This window comes from Tympanuchus pallidicinctus, unplaced genomic scaffold, assembly GCF_026119805.1.
Source record: "Tympanuchus pallidicinctus isolate F22 unplaced genomic scaffold, pur_lepc_1.0 scaffold7, whole genome shotgun sequence".
Taxonomy (NCBI): Eukaryota; Metazoa; Chordata; class Aves; order Galliformes; family Phasianidae; genus Tympanuchus; species Tympanuchus pallidicinctus.
The window spans coordinates 10,896,361-10,919,331 of record NW_026294791.1 but is presented as its reverse complement, the minus strand read 5'-3'; the positions used below and the strand labels follow the sequence as shown (position 1 = coordinate 10,919,331).

Below are 22,971 nucleotides of genomic sequence, written 5' to 3'. Positions count from 1 at the left end.
ATTAAGCTCTTACTGACAGTTTGATGAAATTGGAAAGATGTGCTAAGCAGATTGTAAAACTTTTAATAAAATGCTTCCTTGCCCAGTGAAAGCAAGGCACTAATTACTTTGCTGAAGGCACAGGCATAAAAAAACTATCCTAAAACATTCCATTACCAGTACAACTGGAACCTGACCATACTGTTGGTATTTACTTGAATTATATTAATTGTACATAAAAACTATGAAAGTACTTTTGTTAAAAGTTGTTGAAATAAGTTTTCCTTTCAATTGGAGTGTTTTGGAGGCAATTTGTATGACGAGAGTCCTTATGATGTGCAAGAAATGAATATAGGAAGCAAATATGTGGTATGGAAATGAAATTTATCTTGAACGCTAGAACTCCGAAGGAGTTTACCTTATTCTTTTAATTTTTTTTTAGGCCAGCAGTCAGTTTTGTTCTTGTTAATCAGTATCCTTTTATGATTCAACATAAATATTTTTCAAATATAATGGAATAATATTGTAAAACTTGTTTAAAATCCTAGGATGCACAAGAATTTTTGCGTTGCCTAATGGATTTGCTTCATGAAGAACTTAAAGAACCCATTGTGGAAGTGGAAGATGTACAGACTACGAGTGTTGAAGAGAGTATGGAAATAGACAAGAGCCAGTCAGATGTAGGCTTTCAGCCGTGTGAATCCTGTGGTACCTGTGATAAAATAGAAAATGATGCTGTTTTCAAACCTGTCTTGGAGGATCCTGCAGAGACAACCATGTTAATTCAGGATGATGAGAACAACTCGATCACATCCAAAGACTGGCAGAAAGAAAAAATATCAAGCAACAAACTTAACAGAGAAAATTCTATGGAAGATTTGGAAAAAGATACAAACAGTACTTCGGAAGCAAATGAATTTTTAAATAATCAAGGAACTGTCAAAGTGCAGATACACAGCAGATTATCAGGTAATGCACTACTAATGTGTAACAGTCAAATTCTTAGCTGGAATACCTGCACAAGTGGAAGAGAGTTGGAGAGTATGGTAGAGAAACATAGGTCAAGTAAGCTGGCTGGATTTGTTTGTAAGCAGTGCGCTTTCTTAATTTATTTTTTTCAGTATACATATCCTGAATTCAATTTGAATTACCCTGGAAAGCTAAAGATTTGTACTGGATAAGATCTCAGATAACTCAGAGTGGAGGTTTGTTTTTGTTTTTGTTTTGACTTCAAGATGTATGAATTGAAATTGTTTCATTCCTAAATGTCCTGTGACCTGACAGTGTGGTTAAATAAATTACATATCTATTGTGTGAGTTCATTCTGCAGTGACTTCTTTTGCTAGAATTTATGAAATAGTGCAAATCTGAATTGCAGAGTACATCAATGATGTCCATATGAATGATGTATCTGGAGCCCAAACCCTGTCATCAAATGAAGGGATGAACACACGCCTCTCAAGCAGCCCTCCAAAATCATGCACATCATGCTCTTCATCAACACCAATCCACAAAAAAGGTAAAAGCCCTTTTTTTTTCCCAGAGACCTCAGAAGTCTGGAGGTCTGTGCAAAGAGGCTGAGAGAGTTGGGGTTGTTGGGCCCTGTTGAAATCTTATAGTGGCATTCAAGTACCTAAAGGAGGGCTACGAGAAAGCTAGAGAGGGATCTTTCTTGGAGATTGTAGTGGCATGGTGAGGATGAAAAGCTTAAACTGTATTAGTTGTGTGGAGATACGGAGATTTAGATATTGGTGGAAACTCTTTATGGTGAGGCACTGTCACAGGCTACCCACAGAAGCTGTTGCTGCCCCATCCCTGGAAGTGTTCAAGGTAAGGTTGGGTGGGGCTTTGGGCAAACTGGTCCAGTGAGAGGTGTTCCTGCTTCTGGCAGAGGCATTGAAGCTTGTGATCTTTGACTTGCTTTCCAACACAAACCATTCAATGATTCTAACTGCTTGAAGAACCTATGTGGATTGTCAGATAGTAACATTAATCTGGTTGTGTATTTTAGTACACAAAAGTAGTACTAGTATTTAGTACTTATTTATTTAGTATTTAGCATTTAGTCAGTAGAAATGGGGCCTTTGCCCATAATCTAATCCTAAATAATTGTTCAAAATTGGAGGAAAGTAGAATCAGTGGTCTTGCATTAATTTCCTTATTTTATTTCTGTTCTTCTACAGTCTCAACTGTATCATCACCAAAGAGGAAGAAGTGCAAGAAGTACAGGAGTGTTATCTCTGATATATTTGATGGGACTATAATAAGTTCAGTACAGTGCTTGACTTGTGATCGGGTGAGTAAGGAGGGAAGGGGGAATTTCTTTAATGTTTTTTGTTTTGTTTTCAATACACACAGCTATGACTTTACAGATGCAGTTGTTTTCTGGTAACTGTTCTCTTGTGGCAGACATTCCTCAGAGGATAAAGCTGTTCATGCTTGTTTACTCGAATACTAATAGCTGCTACCACGAGGACCTTTTGTTAAACTCTCTTCCATTGAACTGGAAACTTACTCAGGGCGAAATAATAACATTCTGAGAATTGGTTTACAGCAAAGATGAAAGAAAAACTTTAACAACTTTGTTTAGATATGATTTGTTCCCAATTAAGTTCTGCATATGCTAATAGTCATACTTGCTGTTGTGGTAACTTCACAAGCACATCATGATAAAAATAAAAGTAGAAAGCAGTAGTTCAGTCATGTTGCTTTAAGTCTTACTGACAGATTGAGGCTGAAAAAATTTGCCTGTGGTGAAATCTAAGTAAAGACATTTCCATGTAACATGGGTCACTAACTGCTTTCTGCAGTTGTCTTCTGCTGCGGATGTGTATTAGAACAGCTGATTTTCTTGCATTATTTGCTTATAAAATTATTTGGAACACCACAGATGATCACTTAAAAATAATTATTAAAAAAAATCATTACCTTAAGTACAGTGGGCTCATTTAGTTTCAAAGTAGTAGCAAAGTAGTAGTGGATTTCCAAATCTTTGCATTGAGGACAAGTTTCTCAAACACTGGAACAGGATCCCCAGGGCCATGATGGCAGCACCAAGCAGCTGCTAATGGTCAAGAATCATTTGGGCAATACTCTCAGAAATATGATTTTTTAGATTTTTGGTGGTCCTGTATGTAGCTACAAGTTGGATTCTGATCCTTGTGGTTCCATTCCAGCTCAGGATATTCTATGAATGTTTTGTTTAAACCTCACTAATGCAGCTTCATGTCCTTAAGGCTCCCCTTGTTTTTGAACTAATAATACCAAGACTTTGGGTTGAGCAAATTCGACAAACAAAGTATTGTTTGTGTATAGCTCGTGCTTTTACTCTGTGACCATATACTTGTTAAATCCAGAATGCTATTTTTCTACTTTTTTTTTTTTTTTAAATGAACTCCTCCTTTAAGTGGTTAACTTGCCACCAAGAGTAATCTGCGTCTATACAATGATTTAGTTACTGATAATCTTTATGGAATGTAATTGCTGTTTCTGTTAAATCTTAACTCTGTTTTATTCCATTTGTTTTTTTCTTTAGTTGTCTGTAACCTTGGAGACTTTTCAGGATCTGTCCTTGCCAATTCCAGGTAAGGAGGATCTTGCTAAACTTCATTCTGCAAGTCATCAGACATCTCTAGTCAAAACAGGGTCGTGTGGAGAAGCGTATGCCCCCCAGGGCTGGATAGCTTTTTTTATGGAATATTTCAAAAGGTAAATGATTTTTACCTTGTTTTATTTATTTATTTATTTTGAAATCCCTGTTTCTGCTTTTCCAGCAGAACATTTGTTGGTTTTCTTTCTTTTCTGTCAATGATGTTTCAGGTTTGTTGTCTCATGTGTTCCTAGCTGGTTTTGGGGTCCAGTTGTAACCTTACAAGATTGTCTTGCTGCCTTTTTCGCCAGAGATGAGCTGAAGGGTAAGAGGTTAATTACATGAACATGCTGCTTTTCTCTCCAGTCGTGATTTAAAATAAAAAAGATTCATATATTCTTTGCTTTATCAAATTAAGCAAAGGCTACCTATTAAACTCTAATGAAGTCATGCCTTTCTCTGATGCGGTCAAGGTAAGCTTTTCAGTCATTGGAATATTTAGGCAGGAGCTTAAAGGCTGTTTAGAAATGTCAAGTGAATCTCAATTTGCTATGATTAAGTGATAGCAACTGAAAGTTTGTCAATATTTCAAAAAACACTATGTTGTCATTCTTATAACCGTAGTTTGGTCTGGGCAAATTCTTTTCCTTTTAAATAATATAGCATCATCTCTTCAGACAGTGTATGCTGTGTTGTTTTATAGTTAAAAGCATAAAATGTAGAACCTTTCTATTTAATTGATGTGTCAACACTCTTACTGCAGTAAAGACAAATTCTCTTGAAGCTTTTATATGTCTGATGTTTGCACTTGAGGGATAGACATTTGGATCTAGAGAGTAATGGCTGTTTTTCTACTATCTGATGTTTGCAGGTGATAACATGTACAGCTGTGGAAGGTGTAAAAAGTAAGCTAGCTTTTATCTCTGGTTAACTTGTTTTGAGTGCTTTATTGCTTTTGTTAATCAAAAGAAATTTATTTTCTTTGGTTATGTTACAGCACTTATCTTTTTATATTATTTTGTTCTGCCAGAAGTTTAGTACTACAAGGGGTGCTGTAACTGGGAAGCAACAATTCACTGTACTATGTTGCAAACCAGTGTGGTAAATTCATTTTTCTTTGTTATGATTCTAGACCAATCTAATGACCAGTCTGATTTTTTTTTTTTTTTTGCTTGATTAAAATAAAAAGCTTTTAGCTCTGTGTTACTGCCAAGCTTGCATTGAGATGCAGTAGGTCTCTTCAGAGTTTGTGTGATAATAAATGAATATCTATATTGATGGAAATAGACACATGAACTTTAAGTGGTCTGAAGGCTGCTCCGAGCCCTGTATGGAAAAGGAGCACTATTCCTTGCTATGTAACTGGTGGTCTGCTATAGATAATCTGTTAAAAATAAACTTAGTATATTTCTTTTTTCTTTCCTTTTGCTGAAGCTTGAAGTTCTTTTCCTTACGCTAAGACAAACTCTTAGATGGAATTTGGCTATTTGTAGTTATTGCTTTGAATTTTTCATCAGTATAGATTGTCCTTTTCTTCTGAAGCATTGTTGTTTATATCGTTTTGGCTATTTCGTTTCTAGCCTACGCTCTAGAAATATTTTGTCTTACTAATGTTCAGCTTATTTTTCATTGTGTCTTTTGCTGATCTAATGCACACGCACAAAAAAACCTCAGAACTAAGTGTGGATTAATCTTTTCTTTCCCTAGGTTAAGAAATGGAGTGAAATTCTGCAAAGTGCAAAAATTTCCTGAGGTACTGTTACTACTTAGGCTTTAAAACACTTTTTCTGCTTGATTAATAATGTGGTAAGACTGATGAGTTGCATATGGAAAATTGTGTTTATAATGTGACATGATAAAAGAGTATCTTCGTGTTGGCTTTTTTTTTTTTTTTTTTTAAGAAGTGAAAGAATGTGAACCTGGTGCATAAAACAAATAAATTCGCAGGATGTGTTGGGTTTTTTTCCTCTGTTGTTGTCAGCCTGCAGAACTTAATACTCTGATCTGTTCTGGCTGTGCTATTTAAGTTATGCTGTAGAAGTCTTCTTCAATAAGTCATACTTGAAATTTTTTTTGTACTAAAAGTAATCCAATCTTATACCTAAAAACATGAGTCAATGTCTGCAATAATCAAGAATTAACGTCTCATGGTGAAATTGAAAATATGTCCATTAAGGAAAAGGTATGTCTTTACTGCTGCATCAGTGTAAGTATCAGTTCAGGACTGTCTCATTATACTGATAGTAAAATAAGTCTTTAATAAAATTACAAATTCTTTTGAAATTTCTTGAGCTTCAGTTGATTAAAATAACGTATTTGTGGAATGCGGATCTTGAGATAATTTTCTTAGATCACAGAGAAAAGGGATCCTTTTGGGACAATAAAACAAAGATGGCACGTTAAATTATTGTTGTTAAAAATCAAACAGCAGTGAGTGAGCGATTCTGTTGATCCTTCTTACAGATACTGTGCATTCATCTCAAAAGATTTAGGCATGAACTTATGTTTTCCACAAAAATTGGAACCCATGTGTCCTTTCCATTGGAAGGCCTTGATCTTCAGCCTTTCCTTGCGAAGGACAGTCCAGCTCAGATAGTGACTTATGATCTCCTATCTGTCATCTGCCATCATGGAACTGCCAGCAGTAAGTATCAGGTTAAATGTTTTGCATTTATTATTTACATCAGCACTTCTGTTTAATAATAATGTTCGTGTACTGAAGAGTTGAATAGTTGAGAGTGGTTAAGTTTAATGTTGGAGTTAAGTTCTGTAGTACAAAAAAAAAAAGAAAAGAGAACAAGTTTCTGAAATACTACATATAAAACTATATATACTATTGTAGTGAACAGTACAAATAACGATGAATCCCAGCAGTTAGTTGGCTAGCTGTTCTACATAACTGTTGTTTGTCTAGAGATTTTGATGCTTTGTATACCTTACTTTATTTGAAATGAAATTTCCAAAGCAGAACTAAGATAACCATTCTTTTGGATGATTTCTGTCAGTTCACCCCACAATAGGGAGTGGACTGTGATGAGAGTAGCATTAACTTCTTAATGCTTTCTGTTGGGTTCATTTCTGCCTTAGCACTTTCAGCGTTTTTAAGATACAGAAAATCGGAGAAAGGAAGGTTTAAAGCTGGAAGCCTTAAACTTCATAGGTTTTTATAAAAGTTACCTAATCCCTTCTGTTCCCCAGACTTGAGGTATTCATTTTGTAATGATGTTGCTTTGCCACTATTCTTTCTGGGATACTATTTGGAGCTTGCTGAAGGATACTTCTATTAATCGGTTTAGTTGATACTTAATTATTGGGATATGTATTTTAAAATTATACTATAATTTAAAATGTATTACGAATAGTATTCAAAATAATGCATTGTCTTGGTATCAGGTAGCAGTTACACATCTGTGCTAATTTCTATTAAAAAGTATGAGATATAAAGAGGTCATTGTGGAATTGTTTGACAGCCCCATTCTGATTTGAATGTTGTGACTTAGGAATATACTAGATGACGTTGCTTGAAGAGTTCAAGCAAGAGTCTCTGTTGCTTCAGTATGCTGAAAACGTTGTCTGACTTTCTGCTGGCTGATAGAAATGCAGCAGGAAGAAAGGAAGACTGATCTTAAACTTGAGAAAATGTAATATTCAGGTCCTGACTTGCCAGCAAGTTGGTATTTCTCTGATTCAAAAGACTGGCCTTTTTTGTACTTAATCTGCTTTGCATGAAAATGAAGAAAAATGGCAACTTTGCACACTAACTAGTAACTCTTGGTTCTAATGCTCTAGGTGGACATTATATAGCTTATTGTCGAAACAATTTAAATAATTTGTGGTATGAATTTGATGACCAAAGTGTCACAGAGGTTTCAGAATCCACAGTGCAAAATGCAGAAGCCTATGTGCTCTTCTACAGGTAAGAAATTGAAAGTATGATGATATAAGTATTAGGCGTGTAAAGAATTTTTTTAAGCAATCAAGTCTTCTCGTTCAGCTTTCAGAAATTAGCTGCTCTCCAAGAATTACTAGAGAAGAATTAGACCTATCAGAAAAGCCTGTATTGGAGAGAAACGTAATTGTTCAGTTATGACCTTAACACTTGCTCTATGACTGCTAAAACACGTACACAGTCAAAATGAAATCTAAATCTGTACAAATTAAAAAAACATATATATTAAGATGACTAGAAAGAGCTCTAAGTAATTCATTACTAGTTCTAAGAACTGCGTAGTTCTCAATTAGCAGAAAAGAGTTCTGCGTTACAAATTTAGCACACTGACTCCGATGTTAGAGCTCTAAAGGGGATCGTGGAAACTTCAGCAGATGGGATATGGAACAACAGGGATTTTACTGTGTTGTAATTTAATTTCAGGGAATTTTATAGACTAGTATTTTCCTGAAAGTCAAAATGAAAGGCAAGAAGTCATGTTATTATCATCTTCATTCTAGAGAATTCTTGTACTTAAGCTAATAAAAGCGACTTACCAGAAATTTAGAATTTGAAAATAGAGTTATTAGCATCAAATTTCCCTGGAAAGTTGACTGCAAAAAAGCTTGTGTCAGAGTTGCAGAAGAAATAAGATGTGTTCTGATAATGTTTCTACTGGGATCATGCATGCCTGCCACCATCTGAGCTATGCCTTTGAGTCTGACTCAAAGGTTTTCTAAAAGGAGTGTAGAAGTCATGTTGCATTGCCAAGCAAGAACACTGAACTCAATTGTGGGCAAATGCATTAAAATAAAAGAATGAAAGAACACTGTTCTTAAAGTTTGGTTTTAAAAAAGAATGAAGCCATAAAATGCTGCCACGCATTCAAAATAGAAAAGTGCTGAAAGAATATCTAAAAAGCTTGTTGGCAGTATGTATACGTTTTTAAGTTACATCTGGAAAGTACTTGTGGCATGTAATTCTGTAATGTGACCTTCTAAGTTCTTTGCAGTGCATTTTGGTGGTGGCTTTAGCTACACAGGAGAAGTATGAGATTTTTCAAGTTAAGTAAACTACATCACACCAGTGAAAGCTTGATGTACATCTGTAGCCCTGGTAATTTACTTGAAAGTCTGTTTTCTTTATCCACAAAGTAAACTGTCTGCACTTTACACAAGAATGTATCTTTATGTAATGATTATTATTTCTGCAATAGGAAGAGTAATGAAGAAGCTCAGCGAGAGAGACGGAGAATATCAAGTCTACTGAATATGATGGAACCAAGTCTTCTGCAGTTCTATATTTCAAGACAGTGGTTAAATAAATTCAAGACTTTTGCAGAGCCAGGACCAATTTCAAATAATGACTTCCTTTGTATGCATGGAGGTGAGACATCGACTTGTAGCCATATAGGGATATAGGCTTGTTTTAATTAAGTAAATTATCATAGAATGGCTTGGGTTGGGAGGGACCTGAAGAATCATCAAGCTTCATCTTGTATGAAGTCCTCCTTTTTTTTTTTTCTCTCCACGTTTTATTTTTATTTAAGCATTTTGTAGGTAAGCTTTCTTGCTCCTCTTAGAGAGGAACAAATTACGTTATCTGCTTTTTTTTTTTTTTTTTTAATAAACAGTTATATTCCCATTTTAAAAATCTTGTCGTTTTGTCATCATCCACAGTACTTAGGTCTGCCAATATATTCCTTAGCTATGTGCTAGAAAGAATGAGAAGGTTTTAAATTGATCTGTTGGAGAGTGTCCAGTAGATAGAAGTGTTGTAAGTAAAGTAGTAGATGTTATGTTTTGTATGGGAGCATAAAAACCTTACTTTGTGCTAAATGCTAATAGAAATTAAATAGTATGACAAAACCTATATCATTGTTATAGCTATTCTCTAACATAAAATGCCCCTATATTAGAATAGCATTCAGAGATGCTTCACCTGCTGCTGAACCAAACTTTTAACGTAGGGATATTGTGCCCCTCTAGCCATTCATAGTGTGTATATATGGGGGAGCCATTGTGGCTGTGCTTTCCCTTCTGCGTGGTTACAGCAGATGACTTGTACTAGTGCTACAGCTACTATATTTTCCCCTAATCAAAGAATCCTGTCGCTGCTAACCATAGATTTCAGCTCAACGTTTCTGATTCTGCAAGCCCCTCTATTTTTTCCTCCCTCAGCATTTCAATGCTTTCAAGAATTCGTGTTGTTTGAAGTAATTAAAAAAATGCCTATAGCAAGTAAATTTTGAGAAGACACTTATGTAACTTGTTTACTTGCATAGACAGTAATTCAGCACTCGTACCATTTAACTGTGTACCTTAAGAAGCATTTTGCAATCAGTGTTTTAAAAAGGATTCTAGCCCTTTAATTTCTCCTGTAGTTTGCTTCTGCTTCTGTTATAAACTTTTTAACCTCATAAAAACCTACAGTGAGAGTGGTCTTACTGAATACAGTCATGTGTTTCAGTATGATGAAACTTTTTTCACACCATTTCTTTGATTTCTTTGAATTTATTGAAAGCGGGTATTAAGTAGGCTGTACTGTAAACTCTCTCCCAAAATGTCTTAATGTGGAATTTGTAAAAATTGTCTTTCTTTTCTGCTTCTGCAGGCGTTCCTCCCCACAAAGCTAGCTTCATAGAAGACCTGGTTGTAATGCTTCCTCAAAATATATGGGATAATCTGTATAGCAGGTAAGTTTTGCAGTGCAACTGAAAAGATCAGTGATACAGCTTGAGAGAAAATACATGCCCAACAGCAAGGTAAAAGTTCTACATTTAGTGCAATTAGTATCTCAGAGAAACTTGTGGGCTCATCAGTGTTGCTTTAGTCAAAATGTATTCTTCAGAGATGCAGTCTTAGTTTAAGAGTGAATATGTTCCACGTAGCACAAAGAGACTTCTAGAGTTAGTGACTCAGAAAAATACATGTACTCTAAGCACAAAGCTAAGTGAAGGGATGGCAGACTGCCAGTTTATATAATTTGCTTGTGCAAGGTAATTCTAGAAGCCAACATAGAGTGGAGTGGTACTGGGATAATGCTTGAGCATTAAACTAATAAACATGTATGGTATGTGCAAAATGATTCAAAGTAGGTCAGAAGAAGTATGCTTTCAAGAGGTATTCTGAAAGAACTCTCTGTAGCAGCTTCCTGTTCTCTTATTGGCTGGAAACAACTTTTATTTTATGCTGGCTTTGAATGTATAGCTTCAGCTGCCAGCACTGTTTCAAAACAACTTGGATATAAACATTCCATATTAATACTCCATGCTTTTTCATCTAGGTCAGGTGTAAGTGCTTGCTTATAAATGAGGGGTTCTTAAGATACATATCTTTTTAATGTAATAGAAAACTGTAGAAGAGTTTTGCTAATAACCTGCAGTACAGGCCTCTGTATTGCACCTGCACTAAGTAAACTTGGTTGTTAATTTCTGACTGTGTAAGCACTCTAGGTGAAGTTCTGTTTGTTTGTGTTTTGGTAACCACAAGTGGAAAAACAGAAACAGTATTTTCTTCAGCTTGCTTCCACTTTTCTAGACTACTAAATTTTTCTTCCAACTAACTGACAGTTTCAGAGTTTTCTTGGTAAACTCTGATGTCGAACTTAAACTGTTTGATAGAAAGGTCTCAAAGACAGCAGGGTACCCAAGATTTTGTGAGTAACCTAGTAGGTAGAGAAAAGACATAAATATTTAGCAAAAATAATTCATCCTTTTTGTCTGGTCTCCTGACTAGCACATGTACTCTTCAATACAGAATAGCTCTGAAGAAACTTTATTTTGCTTTTTGTCATATTGTTATATGGAAATTATAGAAGAGTGTGTGCCATGGCCACAGTGGGTAAGAAGAATTCAGTGTGAAGAAAATGAACATGATGAAAGCTGACTTTTACTGAGGCTTTCATACAAGATGCCAATCAGTACAAGCCCAGACACATTTATTTTGCTACTCATCTGGCAATACTCTTGTTCAGTTACAAAATCTTTGGAAACAGAATTGCTTCAACATGAAATAGTATGATCTATACTGGACATATTTCAGTTAAGATTTGTGGACTTACCCACAAGACTTAAGACTTCAGTCTGAACTCAGCATTGTCTCCAGAGATGCAATCTAAGCGGTAGGTGAGTGTTTTATTGAACGACTTACTAAAAAATATATCTTTATTAAGATTTATTTAGTGGGCTTAAGAAAACAATTCATATACAATTTCATATACAAGTGCTGTTGGACTCAATTAATGCTTTAGTGTTCAGTTAAGATACAGGGTTCTTGTATGTAAGAAAAATAGCATTCCAGATTATTTTTATTGATTGTTGAACTGTAGATCAAAAGGTGTGTGGAGGTTGGAGGAAAAGCATGTTCAGAACTTCTAAATTAAGTTATGTTTAAACTCAAAAAATACTTATATTACGTGAAATGCTTCACACAGAATGCTATTTTATGTAATGTAAGGTTTTTTTTGAAATAGAATCTAAAGTTTTTAAGAGAAGCACAGTGAGAAGAGATATGACTGACAAAAAAAGAAGTCAAGTAAGATGGCTAACATGGAATATTCCTATCTCGACAAGTTTTTCAGCGTAACCTTTGCGCTGAAGAAATGCATCTCTTAATGCTGCTAGACATTCATGGGTATTTTCTTCATCAGACTTGTAGTTTCCAGACCAGCCAATGCTGCCCGTGTTCCTAAAGCTGTGTGGTGCATATATACATACGTTTATATATTCTGTGCTACTGTGTAGCAGTGGCCCTGAAGACTTTCATGTATGCGGATGCGCACAAAAAAATCAAAGGAGGAGAGATGCATGGAGCACAACTTAAGAACAAAACTAAAAATATGTTAGAGACCAGTGTTGGAATAGTAGTGAATTGATGAAGAGTTTGTCTTGGAAAAGAGAAAAGGACTATGTCCATAAGCAGTCCTAGAGGTTTTTAATAAAATCACACATAGTTTGTGTATATGTATAAAACAGAATACCTGCTCACCAACATGTTTTTTCCAAGTAATGCCTTTTGAAATATATGATATGCCAAGATCTTGAGATGATTTAGCTGGCCTTAGGTAGTAAAAAATTGGAATATGATTATGTCTTAGGATTAAGTACACAATAGTACTAGGAAGATAAATCATGACAACTATAGCATCACTGGCATATTTGAAGTCTGATACACATGTTGTAAGAAGCTGATGTTTGTGATGTCCACATGATCCTTTTTATATAATGGTTTCCCCAATGTTAATGTTGTTTTCTTGTTTGGTGGTTTTCTGTAATTAATTTATTTTTACTGTCACTACTTACTGTTGCAGGTATGGAGGAGGACCAGCTGTTAACCATCTGTATGTTTGTCATACTTGCCAAATAGAGTCTGAAAGACTTGAAAAAAGAAGGAAAAATGAGTTGGAGATGTTTATTCGGGTAAAAAACAAAACAAAACAAAAAACTCTTTCCACTTTTCAGCATCATCTGATATTCATCACTTGACACAAGGAGTTATCAAAATTTCATAGGCAGTTTCTGTAACAAATGGACTTTACTAAATGTGTGTATACCTGTACAGAATCCTTTCCTTTCTTAATAACAATGTTCTTATGCTACCCCACACAGTTGATTATGCAGAAATACGCTTCAATAAAAAAAAAGGCAATTTAAGAAACACAAAACATTTTCTCAATAGCATGTATACTGAGTGCAGCCACAAAAGCTACTTTCCTTCATATGCTGCTGGTGATCTGTCCTGTGCAAGAAAATGATCTGTAGTTTCTTAAAGGAAAAAAAAAAAAAAAAAAAAGATTGTAAGAAATTTGAGGCTCCAAGAAATAATTTTTTGTTAAGAAACATTTTTTTTTTCCACTGATGCAATTAAGTCTGCAACTTTGTCTGTAGCTGTCTTCTGTGATGTTGCCTTGCAAGAGGAATTTAAACAGCCCAAATTGATATATTTTTTTTATTTATTTGCTTTAATTGGAACGAAGTTCTTAACATGTTTTAATCTAAAGCAAGTAAAAAGTTGTGGAAAGTCCTAGTACATGAGCTCATTGGGCCTGTTCAGAGTATTGGGAGAAAAAAAAAAAAACATGAAAATATTTTTTATCACATAAAAAACCTTACATAAAACAGATAGCAAATCTTCAAAAACACTTCAATTTTACAAAATTAATTCTTCAGCTTTCTTCTGCCATGTGAAAGTTTGACCTTTACAGTAATACAGTAATTATCCAGTAGCATTTAACTGGTAAGTGCTTGTGCTTAAGAACCAGCCTGCTCTTGTTCTCAGGAGAAAGAAAGTTCTTGAGTAGAGAACAAATCATTTTTTTCAGATGAAGGCTACTACCACTGCGTCAATCTCATCTCAGGAATTCACCAAAGACTTACTGTCCTGATGGCCTGTCATTCTTCCAAATGTTCTGTAGCAGTATAGTACTATGTTGTTATAATTAGAGTGGTTGAAAGAGTTTAAAGAAGAAGCAGCTAGAAAACAAAGCTCCTTTTTCCTTACAGCTTTATAGGGCATTCCAAGAAGAAGAATCTTCATCAACTTTTTACTGCATCAGTATGCAGTGGTTCAGAGAATGGGAAGGATTTGTAAAAGGCAAAGACAGTGGTAAGCTATGCTTTATTTCAAAATACCAGTTCTTTTCTTATTTCTTTCTGCACAGTAGCAATATTTTTGCAGGATGTTTCTACTTTGGTAGAGAGATGGAGGAATTGACAGCAAGAGAAGGCAACAAAAGTTCTTAGAGCAAGCATCTAAGACATTGGTTTCATGGGTTGTAAATATGCCCAGGAATCAAATTGCAAAGTACAGTCAAATGTTGGTTATTCACAGTAGTGGGTAATGGGATGGCTGAGGAAGGAACACTGCACATTTGTGCTGATGTGGAGGGTGGTGGTTGTAGGCAGCAGCAGGGGTACAGACATATGAAGGAGGATGTATTTTGCAGTACAAACTGATAAATAATGCTGCAGCTTCTGCAGGAAAGGTGATCTCACAGCAAAAACCTAAAGATAACTGAGTAACAACCATAACAATACAGCTTGAGTGTTCTTCAGGTGCCTCTAAAGGTTTGAAATGAAAATATTGATAAAATGATAAAACAGACTCAGATAAGATGTAGAACAATTTTGGTAGGGGTAAAAACGAGGATTAATTTGATGTTGCTTGAAGACGTACTGTACTCATGAATGTTTTGGAAAACTTCCTCTTAATTAAAATTCTGGTTATCTGTTAACAAAACGTACTGTGAGGCAGTACAAAAAGCAAGCAGTAAACAAACTAGCTATTTCTCCTTCCATTTGAAAATGAAAACTCCAATCTGCCTTTTGTTTTTTGCGCTGTTCCTAACCATCCTTTCTGTCACAATAGATCCCCCTGGTCCTATTGATAATGCTAAAATTGCAATAACAAAATGTGGAAATGCTGTGCTAAAACAAGGTAAGTGTCTGATACTACTGCAATGTTGGGTTCCTTGTGATGATATATTGTGATATATCAAGTTCAGTAAACTTATTATGAATTCTTACCTCAAACTGTTATGGTGAAATGATGATACCTAATGAATCTGTACTCTGTTTTCAGAATTAAAAACTAGATTAGGACTGCAGTTGAGAAACTGGCAGTTATTCAAAGGGTCATTTTTTGAGGGAGAAATATGTTCTCAAAGACTTAATATCTCTAATAGGCTAATCCAAGTGTGAATGAGAGTTTAAAAGGAGATGCACAGTACCTTTAAAGTGGGCAAATTGTGGTTTTGGCTTTGTATTGCTTTGTTTTTGTTGGGTTTCTCTTCTCAAAGTTAGAGTTGCTTGGCTTTTAGATTGTCACTTATCTGTGTGTTTTTATTTGAATCTTGAAATTAATTTGAAGTGAGGGCTACTTCTGATAGAAGGCAATCATACTTAAATATTGTTGCTCTTTTTTTTGCAAGTTACTACTGTATATTACAAATGTTCTCTGACATGCAAAGATTTGTTTTCTTAATTATTCTCCAGTGAAATGGTCAAAACCAACCATCTATTTGAATAATTGTGGGTACAGAAGAAAAAAACAATCTAATGTGGTCATCTTTATGAAGATTTCAGACTCCCTCCGGAAGCATAACATCAATATCAATATATTATATATAATATTTAAAATGCTCAATTTATTGCGGTGTTGAAGTTGAGGGAAAAAGCCAGCTACCAAGTGAAAGTCAATTTAATTTAATGCTTCAGCATACTGAAGGGACATACAGGTGGCAGTCACTGGAGGTCAGTAGGTTCAACATGAATCTTGCCACTTGTGAAATGTGAAAAGCATACTGAAAACAGAGTGAATTATTGCACCCATGAGTTTTTGTAGTTCATCTTAATGGTTTAAGCTCTCAACACAGAAATTAAATGTAAGTCTTCAAACATCAGACTGATGTTTAGTAGCAACATAAAATCAGATTAGAATTCATACTAAAATAGGCAGCTATTAACTCTGAACTTCAGTTGTTTTGGTTCAGATTAGGTAGAACTAGGGTAGAGATTATGAGGAGTAGGCTGTGGAAAATTCTAAGTTGTGAAGAAAAAGAGACGAGCGCCACTAAACAGTATTCTGTGATCCTGTGCTCCTGACCCCAGTTCTAATGAGTTGATGTTTGCTGTGCCTGTTCAATTACACTTGACTGCTGGAAGCTTTATAAGGAAATGAACTACTCCTGTGCCTGCAGAGGCAGACTTGTTTTCTGAGTACCTGAAAAATGTAAAATTCAAACATAACTTCATTAGTACTGGCATAGGATCTGCATCGTGAGTTCCATATGAAGCTTTGCATGGCTAAGTCGGTGTGGATAAACAAACCTGAGCTCTTTGCACCTTTTATTTTTGGAAATTTAGGAGGAGGCCTGCTAGAGCAGGTGGCAAGGAGTGAAAACATAGGAGACAGGGAGAGAAGCCTTGCTGTTGTTTTTTTGGTTTTTTTAAAGTAGAAATTAGGCTCATTGAAACTTTTTAATAGTAGTGACAAAAGGATATTGCGAGAAACTCTTGCAGTAGTGCAAGTTTTTAATGAGTTGCTTAAAGAAAAGATGTTTATTCAGGTAGAATAGAAGTTTGTTCTCTTGTTATCTAGGTTAATGTGAAGAATGCACTACAATTTTATCAGACGGGATTAGTCTGGTAAAACATAGAGGGGTAATATGCTGATGTTCCCTTGCTCTTCTGAAACTTTTTGGGAATCAGAAAAGACTGTTGAATGCTGACCTGGGAAGGCAGAGAAACCTCTAGCCGGAAGAAAGAGATGATAAACAGAGACTTAAGTAAACAAAAAGAAGTCAGCCTGACTCATTACACTGCCACACGCTTTTATTCTTTGTGATCACTATTATTTATTTGACACACAAAGCTTGAATCCTTGCAGTTTACACAGTAATGGATGGGAATTTTTGTTAATGTGAATCCTTCCATAGCAGGAAGCAGCCCCTCGACTCTAAGACCTATCAGTTAGCTTGATGGATACATTTCAGATAAAATGCTTCATGTGTTTTGTATTTGGGGTGTGTTAAGAACTGGATAGTTTTGAGAGCAGATAAGTTGTAAGAATGAAGAAATACAATGTTAATACAAAAAAGTCCTTGTGTTTGGTTGCTGGCAAAGGAAAAAGTGCAAATTAGATTATTGTTAAATTTGAAATATGTTTTTCTTCTTGTATCTGTTAAAAGCTTCGAAGAGTCACGATAGAACTGTTTTAAATAGTAATTAAAACTTTTAAAATGTTTGCAGGTGCAGATTCTGGACAGATATCTGAAGAAACATGGAATTTTCTTCAGTCAATCTATGGTGGAGGCCCAGAGATTATACACAAACCACCTGCTCCTACAGTAGAACCTGATATCTTGCAAACAGAAGAGAAGATTGAATTAGAAACTCACTGTCTGTAGCTACTGAGGAAAAGACGAATTTGTAAGGAATCCAGCTTCCTTACAAAATGCCCAAAATACATTCCTAAAAGTTTTATTCTCTTGTGTTTTGGAGGCACATCTCACTGGGCATTCATTAACTACCGAAGTGTAAGTTGAAATATACATTGCAATTTGTTTAAATGAAGACTGTTTCTGTTTTGGAAAGTGTGTAGTTTGTTCTTGAAGTGTTTGATCAGTGGAAAACACTGTCATTTCTGGAGTTTTCAGTGTAAGTCAAAAACCTGTTATATCCTTAGACTTGAAAAATGGGAGCAAAGTTCTAGAGATGCTATATAACCCTCCTGATTGGGCTTCTGATGCCTACGAACTTCTGCCTTCTTAATTGTAAAGTCTTGACAATGCTAGGTATAAGGAGAGTATATTCTAAATGGATTGTAATCATTGATAAAGAAAAAGGATTTTAATTTCTTAAATGCTCAGGAAAAAAATTCTCACTTATTTTGCACTGTAAGTATATAAAATGAGTAACATCCAAATGCTTAACATATTTGAATGGATCAAACATTAATGTCGGTTGAATATTGTTTTAGTCCGCGAATGTCATAAGTTATTACCTGCTCAGTTTTGCATCTTTAGGCTTCTGTAAGTCTACAAACCTGCTAGCATTAATAATATTTGTGAGAAAAAAGATGTAGTCTTCTCTAAGGTAACGTTTGAGAGCATGAAATGTGAAATGTAAAATGATTATGGACATGAGTGATATAAATTTCAGAAGTTAAATTGTCTGGTCTCTTGAATTATATTCACAGATAGTTGCTTTTGAAGAATTTTATTGTATTGTTCATTGGCATGATGACCTATAATGTGAAAAGCTGGATAAAATGTATATATTGCAAAACTTTACTAAATGAGTCAGATTGGAATGCAGAATGGCACTTAGTCTTTTCTTGGCCTGATGGTTAACAAATAAGCAGTGTTATTCGAGGCTACTTGTTTGGGTTTTTTGGGGGGAAAAAAGGGGTGGAGGGGGAAAAACAACCTTAACGTGGGGAGGGGTTGGAAGCCTTCTCAAATGTTTTTCATTTATTACATCAGTATAAAAACCTTGGAGTAATACTGTGATATTGTTCCCACACCCATATATTTCCTGGCTACTTTATATTGAGGCAATGATGTAGACAGTTGTGTAGCTTGTTTGAAAAGTACTGATGTAACATTCATGTGTTGGCTAGTCTTATATCTAGTATAAAATGAAACTTGTGTTGTACTTTATAAAGTACTTAAAGCCATCGTGGTTAAAACGCCACCTGTAAGAGTCCCAGTATCCTATAACCTAAACTACTGATGTGTTGTATAGGAGGTTGAATAGAACAGAATGCCCCAGTAAAAATTGCAAAAGAAGAAAGGCTTGATGCTGGGGATATTAGCTTGTCCAAGGCATGAAGCAGTTCTGTGTCAGATATTCTGGGTATTACAGCAGATCAGACAAAGAGTCAAAATCCAATTGTAGAGGAAAAAAAAACAAAGCAAAACAAACAAACAAATAAAAAACATCCGATGCAAGGCACAGGAGGTAATTATTCTGCCCTACTTGGTGCTGTGCTTGATTGTGAGATTTCATATGTACTGCTCCCAGTTTTCTTAAATGAGTAGGAATATCTGCCTCAGTAGTGGTGACTCAGGTTTAGATAGAAATATTTCTAGGTTTCTAATAGTCTAGCAGTTCTGCAGAATTTTTTTCCACTGCAGTCCTGAACTGTGGTGTACATAAACCACTAATGAGATGCTTCAAACTAGCTGAGTTGTGAAGTTCCTCTGTCACCTCAGTGACAGGCATCCTCACACTACAACTATTTGTCATGCTAACAAAAAAGGAAATTCCCAAGTTTGCAGGGATTAAATGTGTTTGTGTTTAAGATGGTTCCAAAAAGATGACTGCCTTGTTTTTAGCACTTTGAGAACTTTATGAAGGATTTTATGCCACAGAAATGGAAATAGCCTTTTAAAATAAGACAGTGTGGGAGAACTCCAGATGGATTACTTGTGTATAGTGGAAGGCAGGCAGCACTGCAGTGCTTACAGGAGAAAAACCTGCACTGTGAAGAGAGATCTGATTAATAGCAGAGGAAGAATGTATCTCAGAAAGGGGGCATAGAAATGATTTTTCTCCATAAGCCTTTAACCAGTCTTCTTAGATTGTTTGTCCATTTGTTTCCAGTTGAGGAAAGATAGCAGTGTGTTTGGATGCCAGGGAAGCTGTCATTTCACGAAGGGAAAATTCAGTGGAGGCCTTATTTGAGGCTTGGGAGTCTAGATTTGAGCTATTAACTCAACAGACTGCTGTTCAGTCTGGTCACTTTAACTCTGTCTTCTGGAGAAAACTGCCTGAGGAGTTGAATAGCTGAAAGTTTGCTCTCTCTGTGTTTTTCAGGGTTTGCTGTTGTCTATTTATTTACTGCAAGTAGTTTAGCTAAGTGTTTATTGGAACCTCCAGCATCCAGAAGGATGCTTCAGATATTGTGTAAAGTAAGTGAATGTATAACTGGGGGCAAAAAGATGCACCAAAGAGCTGTTGAATTAGTAGCAAAACAAGGCACTTCTACAGTATACTTGAGAGCTCAGAGCTAAGTAGTATGCTTAATGAAGCAAGTTAGTTGTAAAATTATTCCTTGTTACTGGGATCTTTTACTGACTTAGAAGCCTGTCTTCTTGTTTCTGGAATATTAGGTGATGGAAGGAAGTTCTAGAGATGATTATGATAAAAATTCATTTTTTTTATTCAGAAAACTGTTTCTGTAGGCTGAATCTATATTAGTCCTATGTCTGATGATGGTGATGTGTTTGTATCAATTTATGTTTGAAATGCACAGTCTATTTCTCCTGTTCCTTAATTGGCTGGAGGCACTACAGTAACTATTTTTGTTTCTGCTCTGGAATAGTGATCTTGAGTAGATGCATCAGATAAAGGTTTACATTTTTAAACAGATAAATGACTCTGGAATTCTATAATGGGTGTCAGTCTTACTGTCAGCCTGAAAGCTTGCTAGGAAACTTAGAGATTCAATACAATGTTCAGTAACTCTATCAAGGAAAGATTAAATGGAGCAAAAAAGCATTTTACTAATGCGTATCAGACAAGATCACAGTCAATTTTGGTAACTGCATACTTTGAGAAGTGTTGTCATCAACTGTTGAGATGCGTGAATGCAGCAAAAACATGTTTGTGTGCATCTAACAAAAATTGCTGTAGGGTAACATCTCTCTGGTATGAAATCTGCCAAATCTGAATTCAGGAGAGAACAGATATACCCTTTGTTGCCACACGTCCCTGGCTGTGATAAGGAGATCTTGGCTTAGAACTTTACTGCTCTATCTTCTAGATGCTGTACTGTGATTTGCAACCTACTATATGTGGTTGCATGGAAGCTTCTTTTTTATTTTTGTTTATTTGTTTATTTATTTATTTCAATTTAATCTCTTTTCCCCCACAAAACTGTATTTCATGTGGAAGTTCTAGTCTTTTTTGCTTTGCCTGGGAGTTGCTTGGGAATAGTCACACGGGAATTCTGACTGCTCTGCCAATAGAGCTATGCTGATTGGAGTTACCTTCTGACCAGGCTATCGAAGTGAAGATGTCTGAAGATTGGAGCCAACAAGTAGTAGTGTTAGTCCCTAATTTGGAGGCACAGTATACTCAAAGAAGTCTGTCCTTTCAGCATAGCACAACATTCAGTGATATCTGAAAGAACTTATATTTCAAGCCTTCTGCAAGTGTGTATGATCCTGTATTTTTTCAACCCTACAGCAGGCTAGTTTCATATGACTAGCTGTTCAGTTAGCAGCTTGTCCTACCAGCAGTGGGGTATCAGCAAAAAGAGTAAGGAATATGCTTAGCTAGAGAATACATTAAGTGGATGTAACAATTTTGATCTGTGGAGCAGAAGTTAAATATGGCTGGCGTTTTCTTATGAAATCTGGTGTAATTTAATGCGCAGTGCTAATGCATTATGTAAGAATCCTGCTTTTCAGATTCAAAGCTCAGAAAGTAACTGGCTTTTAGTAACACAAGTTATCCTGTGATTTCTCAGAAGGACTAAATGCAAGGAGCTTCTTTCCATTTCGTGTTACAGACAATTGTTTCTAATCAATATTCACACATAAGCTAATTTAGAAAAGCAAACCTGAGATTTGGAAAATGTACAAAAATTGTTCAGATTATCTGATTGAAGAAACAAGCAGATTCTTCTTACTTGCCATACAATCATTTTACACCAAACTAAGAAAATCCTGTTCCATTTATTCCTTTTGAATTCCCTGTGTACATCTGGCTTAGTGCAGTCTAAGCAGTTTTCTCACTGAAAACCTTTCAGCTCTTCATTTTGCCCAGGAAATGAGTAAAACAACTAGGCTTTTTCATTCTTCCAAACAGATGGCTTTTCTGGCTTCCCTCTATACTTAAGCCATCCAGAGCTGACAATTAGTAGCAGGAAGCAAAGTAAGAATTCTAGACTTCTGAAGTGTCACAAAGAGGGACAAATTGCTTTCAACATTATTTCACCAAAATTATCTATTTACAAACTCAGTTTATCTTATTGGATCCTTTTGGAGTTGGGGTCGAAAAGAGAAAAAACATAACTTATTTTCTTGCATACATTCTGTAATAGATATTGCCATTTAAAACACTTGGCTGGTCTTCAGTTAATAGCTTCAGCCTAGCTTTCAGTGATTCAACAAGGCAATAAAGCTTTTATCCTCTGTAAACGTGTGAGCACTGCCACATCATAAGGTAAAAATGGCCCTGTTTATACTGCATCTAAAATTACAGGTGTTTGCTTACAATAGCTGAGTCATACTTTTCATTAAAAAGCTGGTATTATCACAAAATTTTTCTCTCCTAACAGTGTGTCAGCTGAGCTATGCAGATTAAAAAAAAAAAAGTCCATTTGTGAGGAACAGATCACTCATTGATTTTATGGATTCTTAAGAGAGGTTTCCTTGTAAGGTTGTTTATGGGTAGATTTAAGCAACGGGATCTTGATACTGCAATAGGAAACTCATAAGCTGAATGAATAAGTAAGTTTTCTGATTGGTTTAAGACTGAGTTGATTAGCTAAGAGTAACAGTGAGTTGTGCTGAGCTAGCCCTCATCCATTTCAGGATGGTTTATTAGGTTTGGGCTCAACTGGCTTCAGGAAGTCTCTGCTCTTGACCAGGACTTACTTTGCAGCCACCAAAGCAATTCCCCACAAACTACTCAGTCCAATACAGCTCTCTTGAATAACAGCAAATAAGCCTGAGCTGAACTACAGAGAAGAATTCAACTGTAATCTCCCTTCTGCATGATGCTGTAGAGCCAGCATAGATCTTGGAGCAGTGGCTGAGACCATAAACCCTGTGTTTAATAGCAGCATCGGGTAGGCAAATGCCCTTCTTGGAGCATACTGGAAAAATACCATAACTAACCTAGCTGTCCTTCAGATCAGTTTCTCAATTGTGCTGAACTGTGCAGAGTGAGCTTTGTTTTGACAAATGTTAGGAAAAAAAAAAACACACATTTGCTTTAATAATGGAAAAGCAGTTATGCTGT

At 35.7% G+C, this 22,971-nt stretch overlaps 1 protein-coding gene across 5 annotated transcripts in view; it reads left to right on the top strand.

Annotated features, from left to right (window-relative positions):
* USP33 (ubiquitin specific peptidase 33) overlaps positions 1-18,314 on the top strand; it is a 35,609-nt gene extending 17,295 nt beyond the window's left edge. For 3 of the 5 annotated variants that reach the window (XM_052666715.1, XM_052666716.1, XM_052666719.1), the window contains 15 exons: positions 528-948; positions 1,358-1,498; positions 2,163-2,275; positions 3,515-3,687; positions 3,790-3,893; positions 4,440-4,473; positions 5,276-5,321; positions 6,032-6,212; positions 7,358-7,484; positions 8,713-8,882; positions 10,110-10,191; positions 12,807-12,915; positions 13,999-14,101; positions 14,864-14,932; positions 17,245-18,314. In XM_052666715.1, coding sequence (XP_052522675.1) covers positions 528-948; positions 1,358-1,498; positions 2,163-2,275; positions 3,515-3,687; positions 3,790-3,893; positions 4,440-4,473; positions 5,276-5,321; positions 6,032-6,212; positions 7,358-7,484; positions 8,713-8,882; positions 10,110-10,191; positions 12,807-12,915; positions 13,999-14,101; positions 14,864-14,932; positions 17,245-17,402 — 2,031 coding nt within the window. In that variant the 3' untranslated portion in view covers positions 17,403-18,314. The remainder of the gene's footprint in view (positions 1-527; positions 949-1,357; positions 1,499-2,162; positions 2,276-3,514; positions 3,688-3,789; positions 3,894-4,439; positions 4,474-5,275; positions 5,322-6,031; positions 6,213-7,357; positions 7,485-8,712; positions 8,883-10,109; positions 10,192-12,806; positions 12,916-13,998; positions 14,102-14,863; positions 14,933-17,244) is intronic. The other 2 variants (XM_052666718.1, XM_052666717.1) reach the window with 2 other exon arrangements.
* The last annotated feature ends 4,657 nt before the right edge of the window (positions 18,315-22,971 follow it).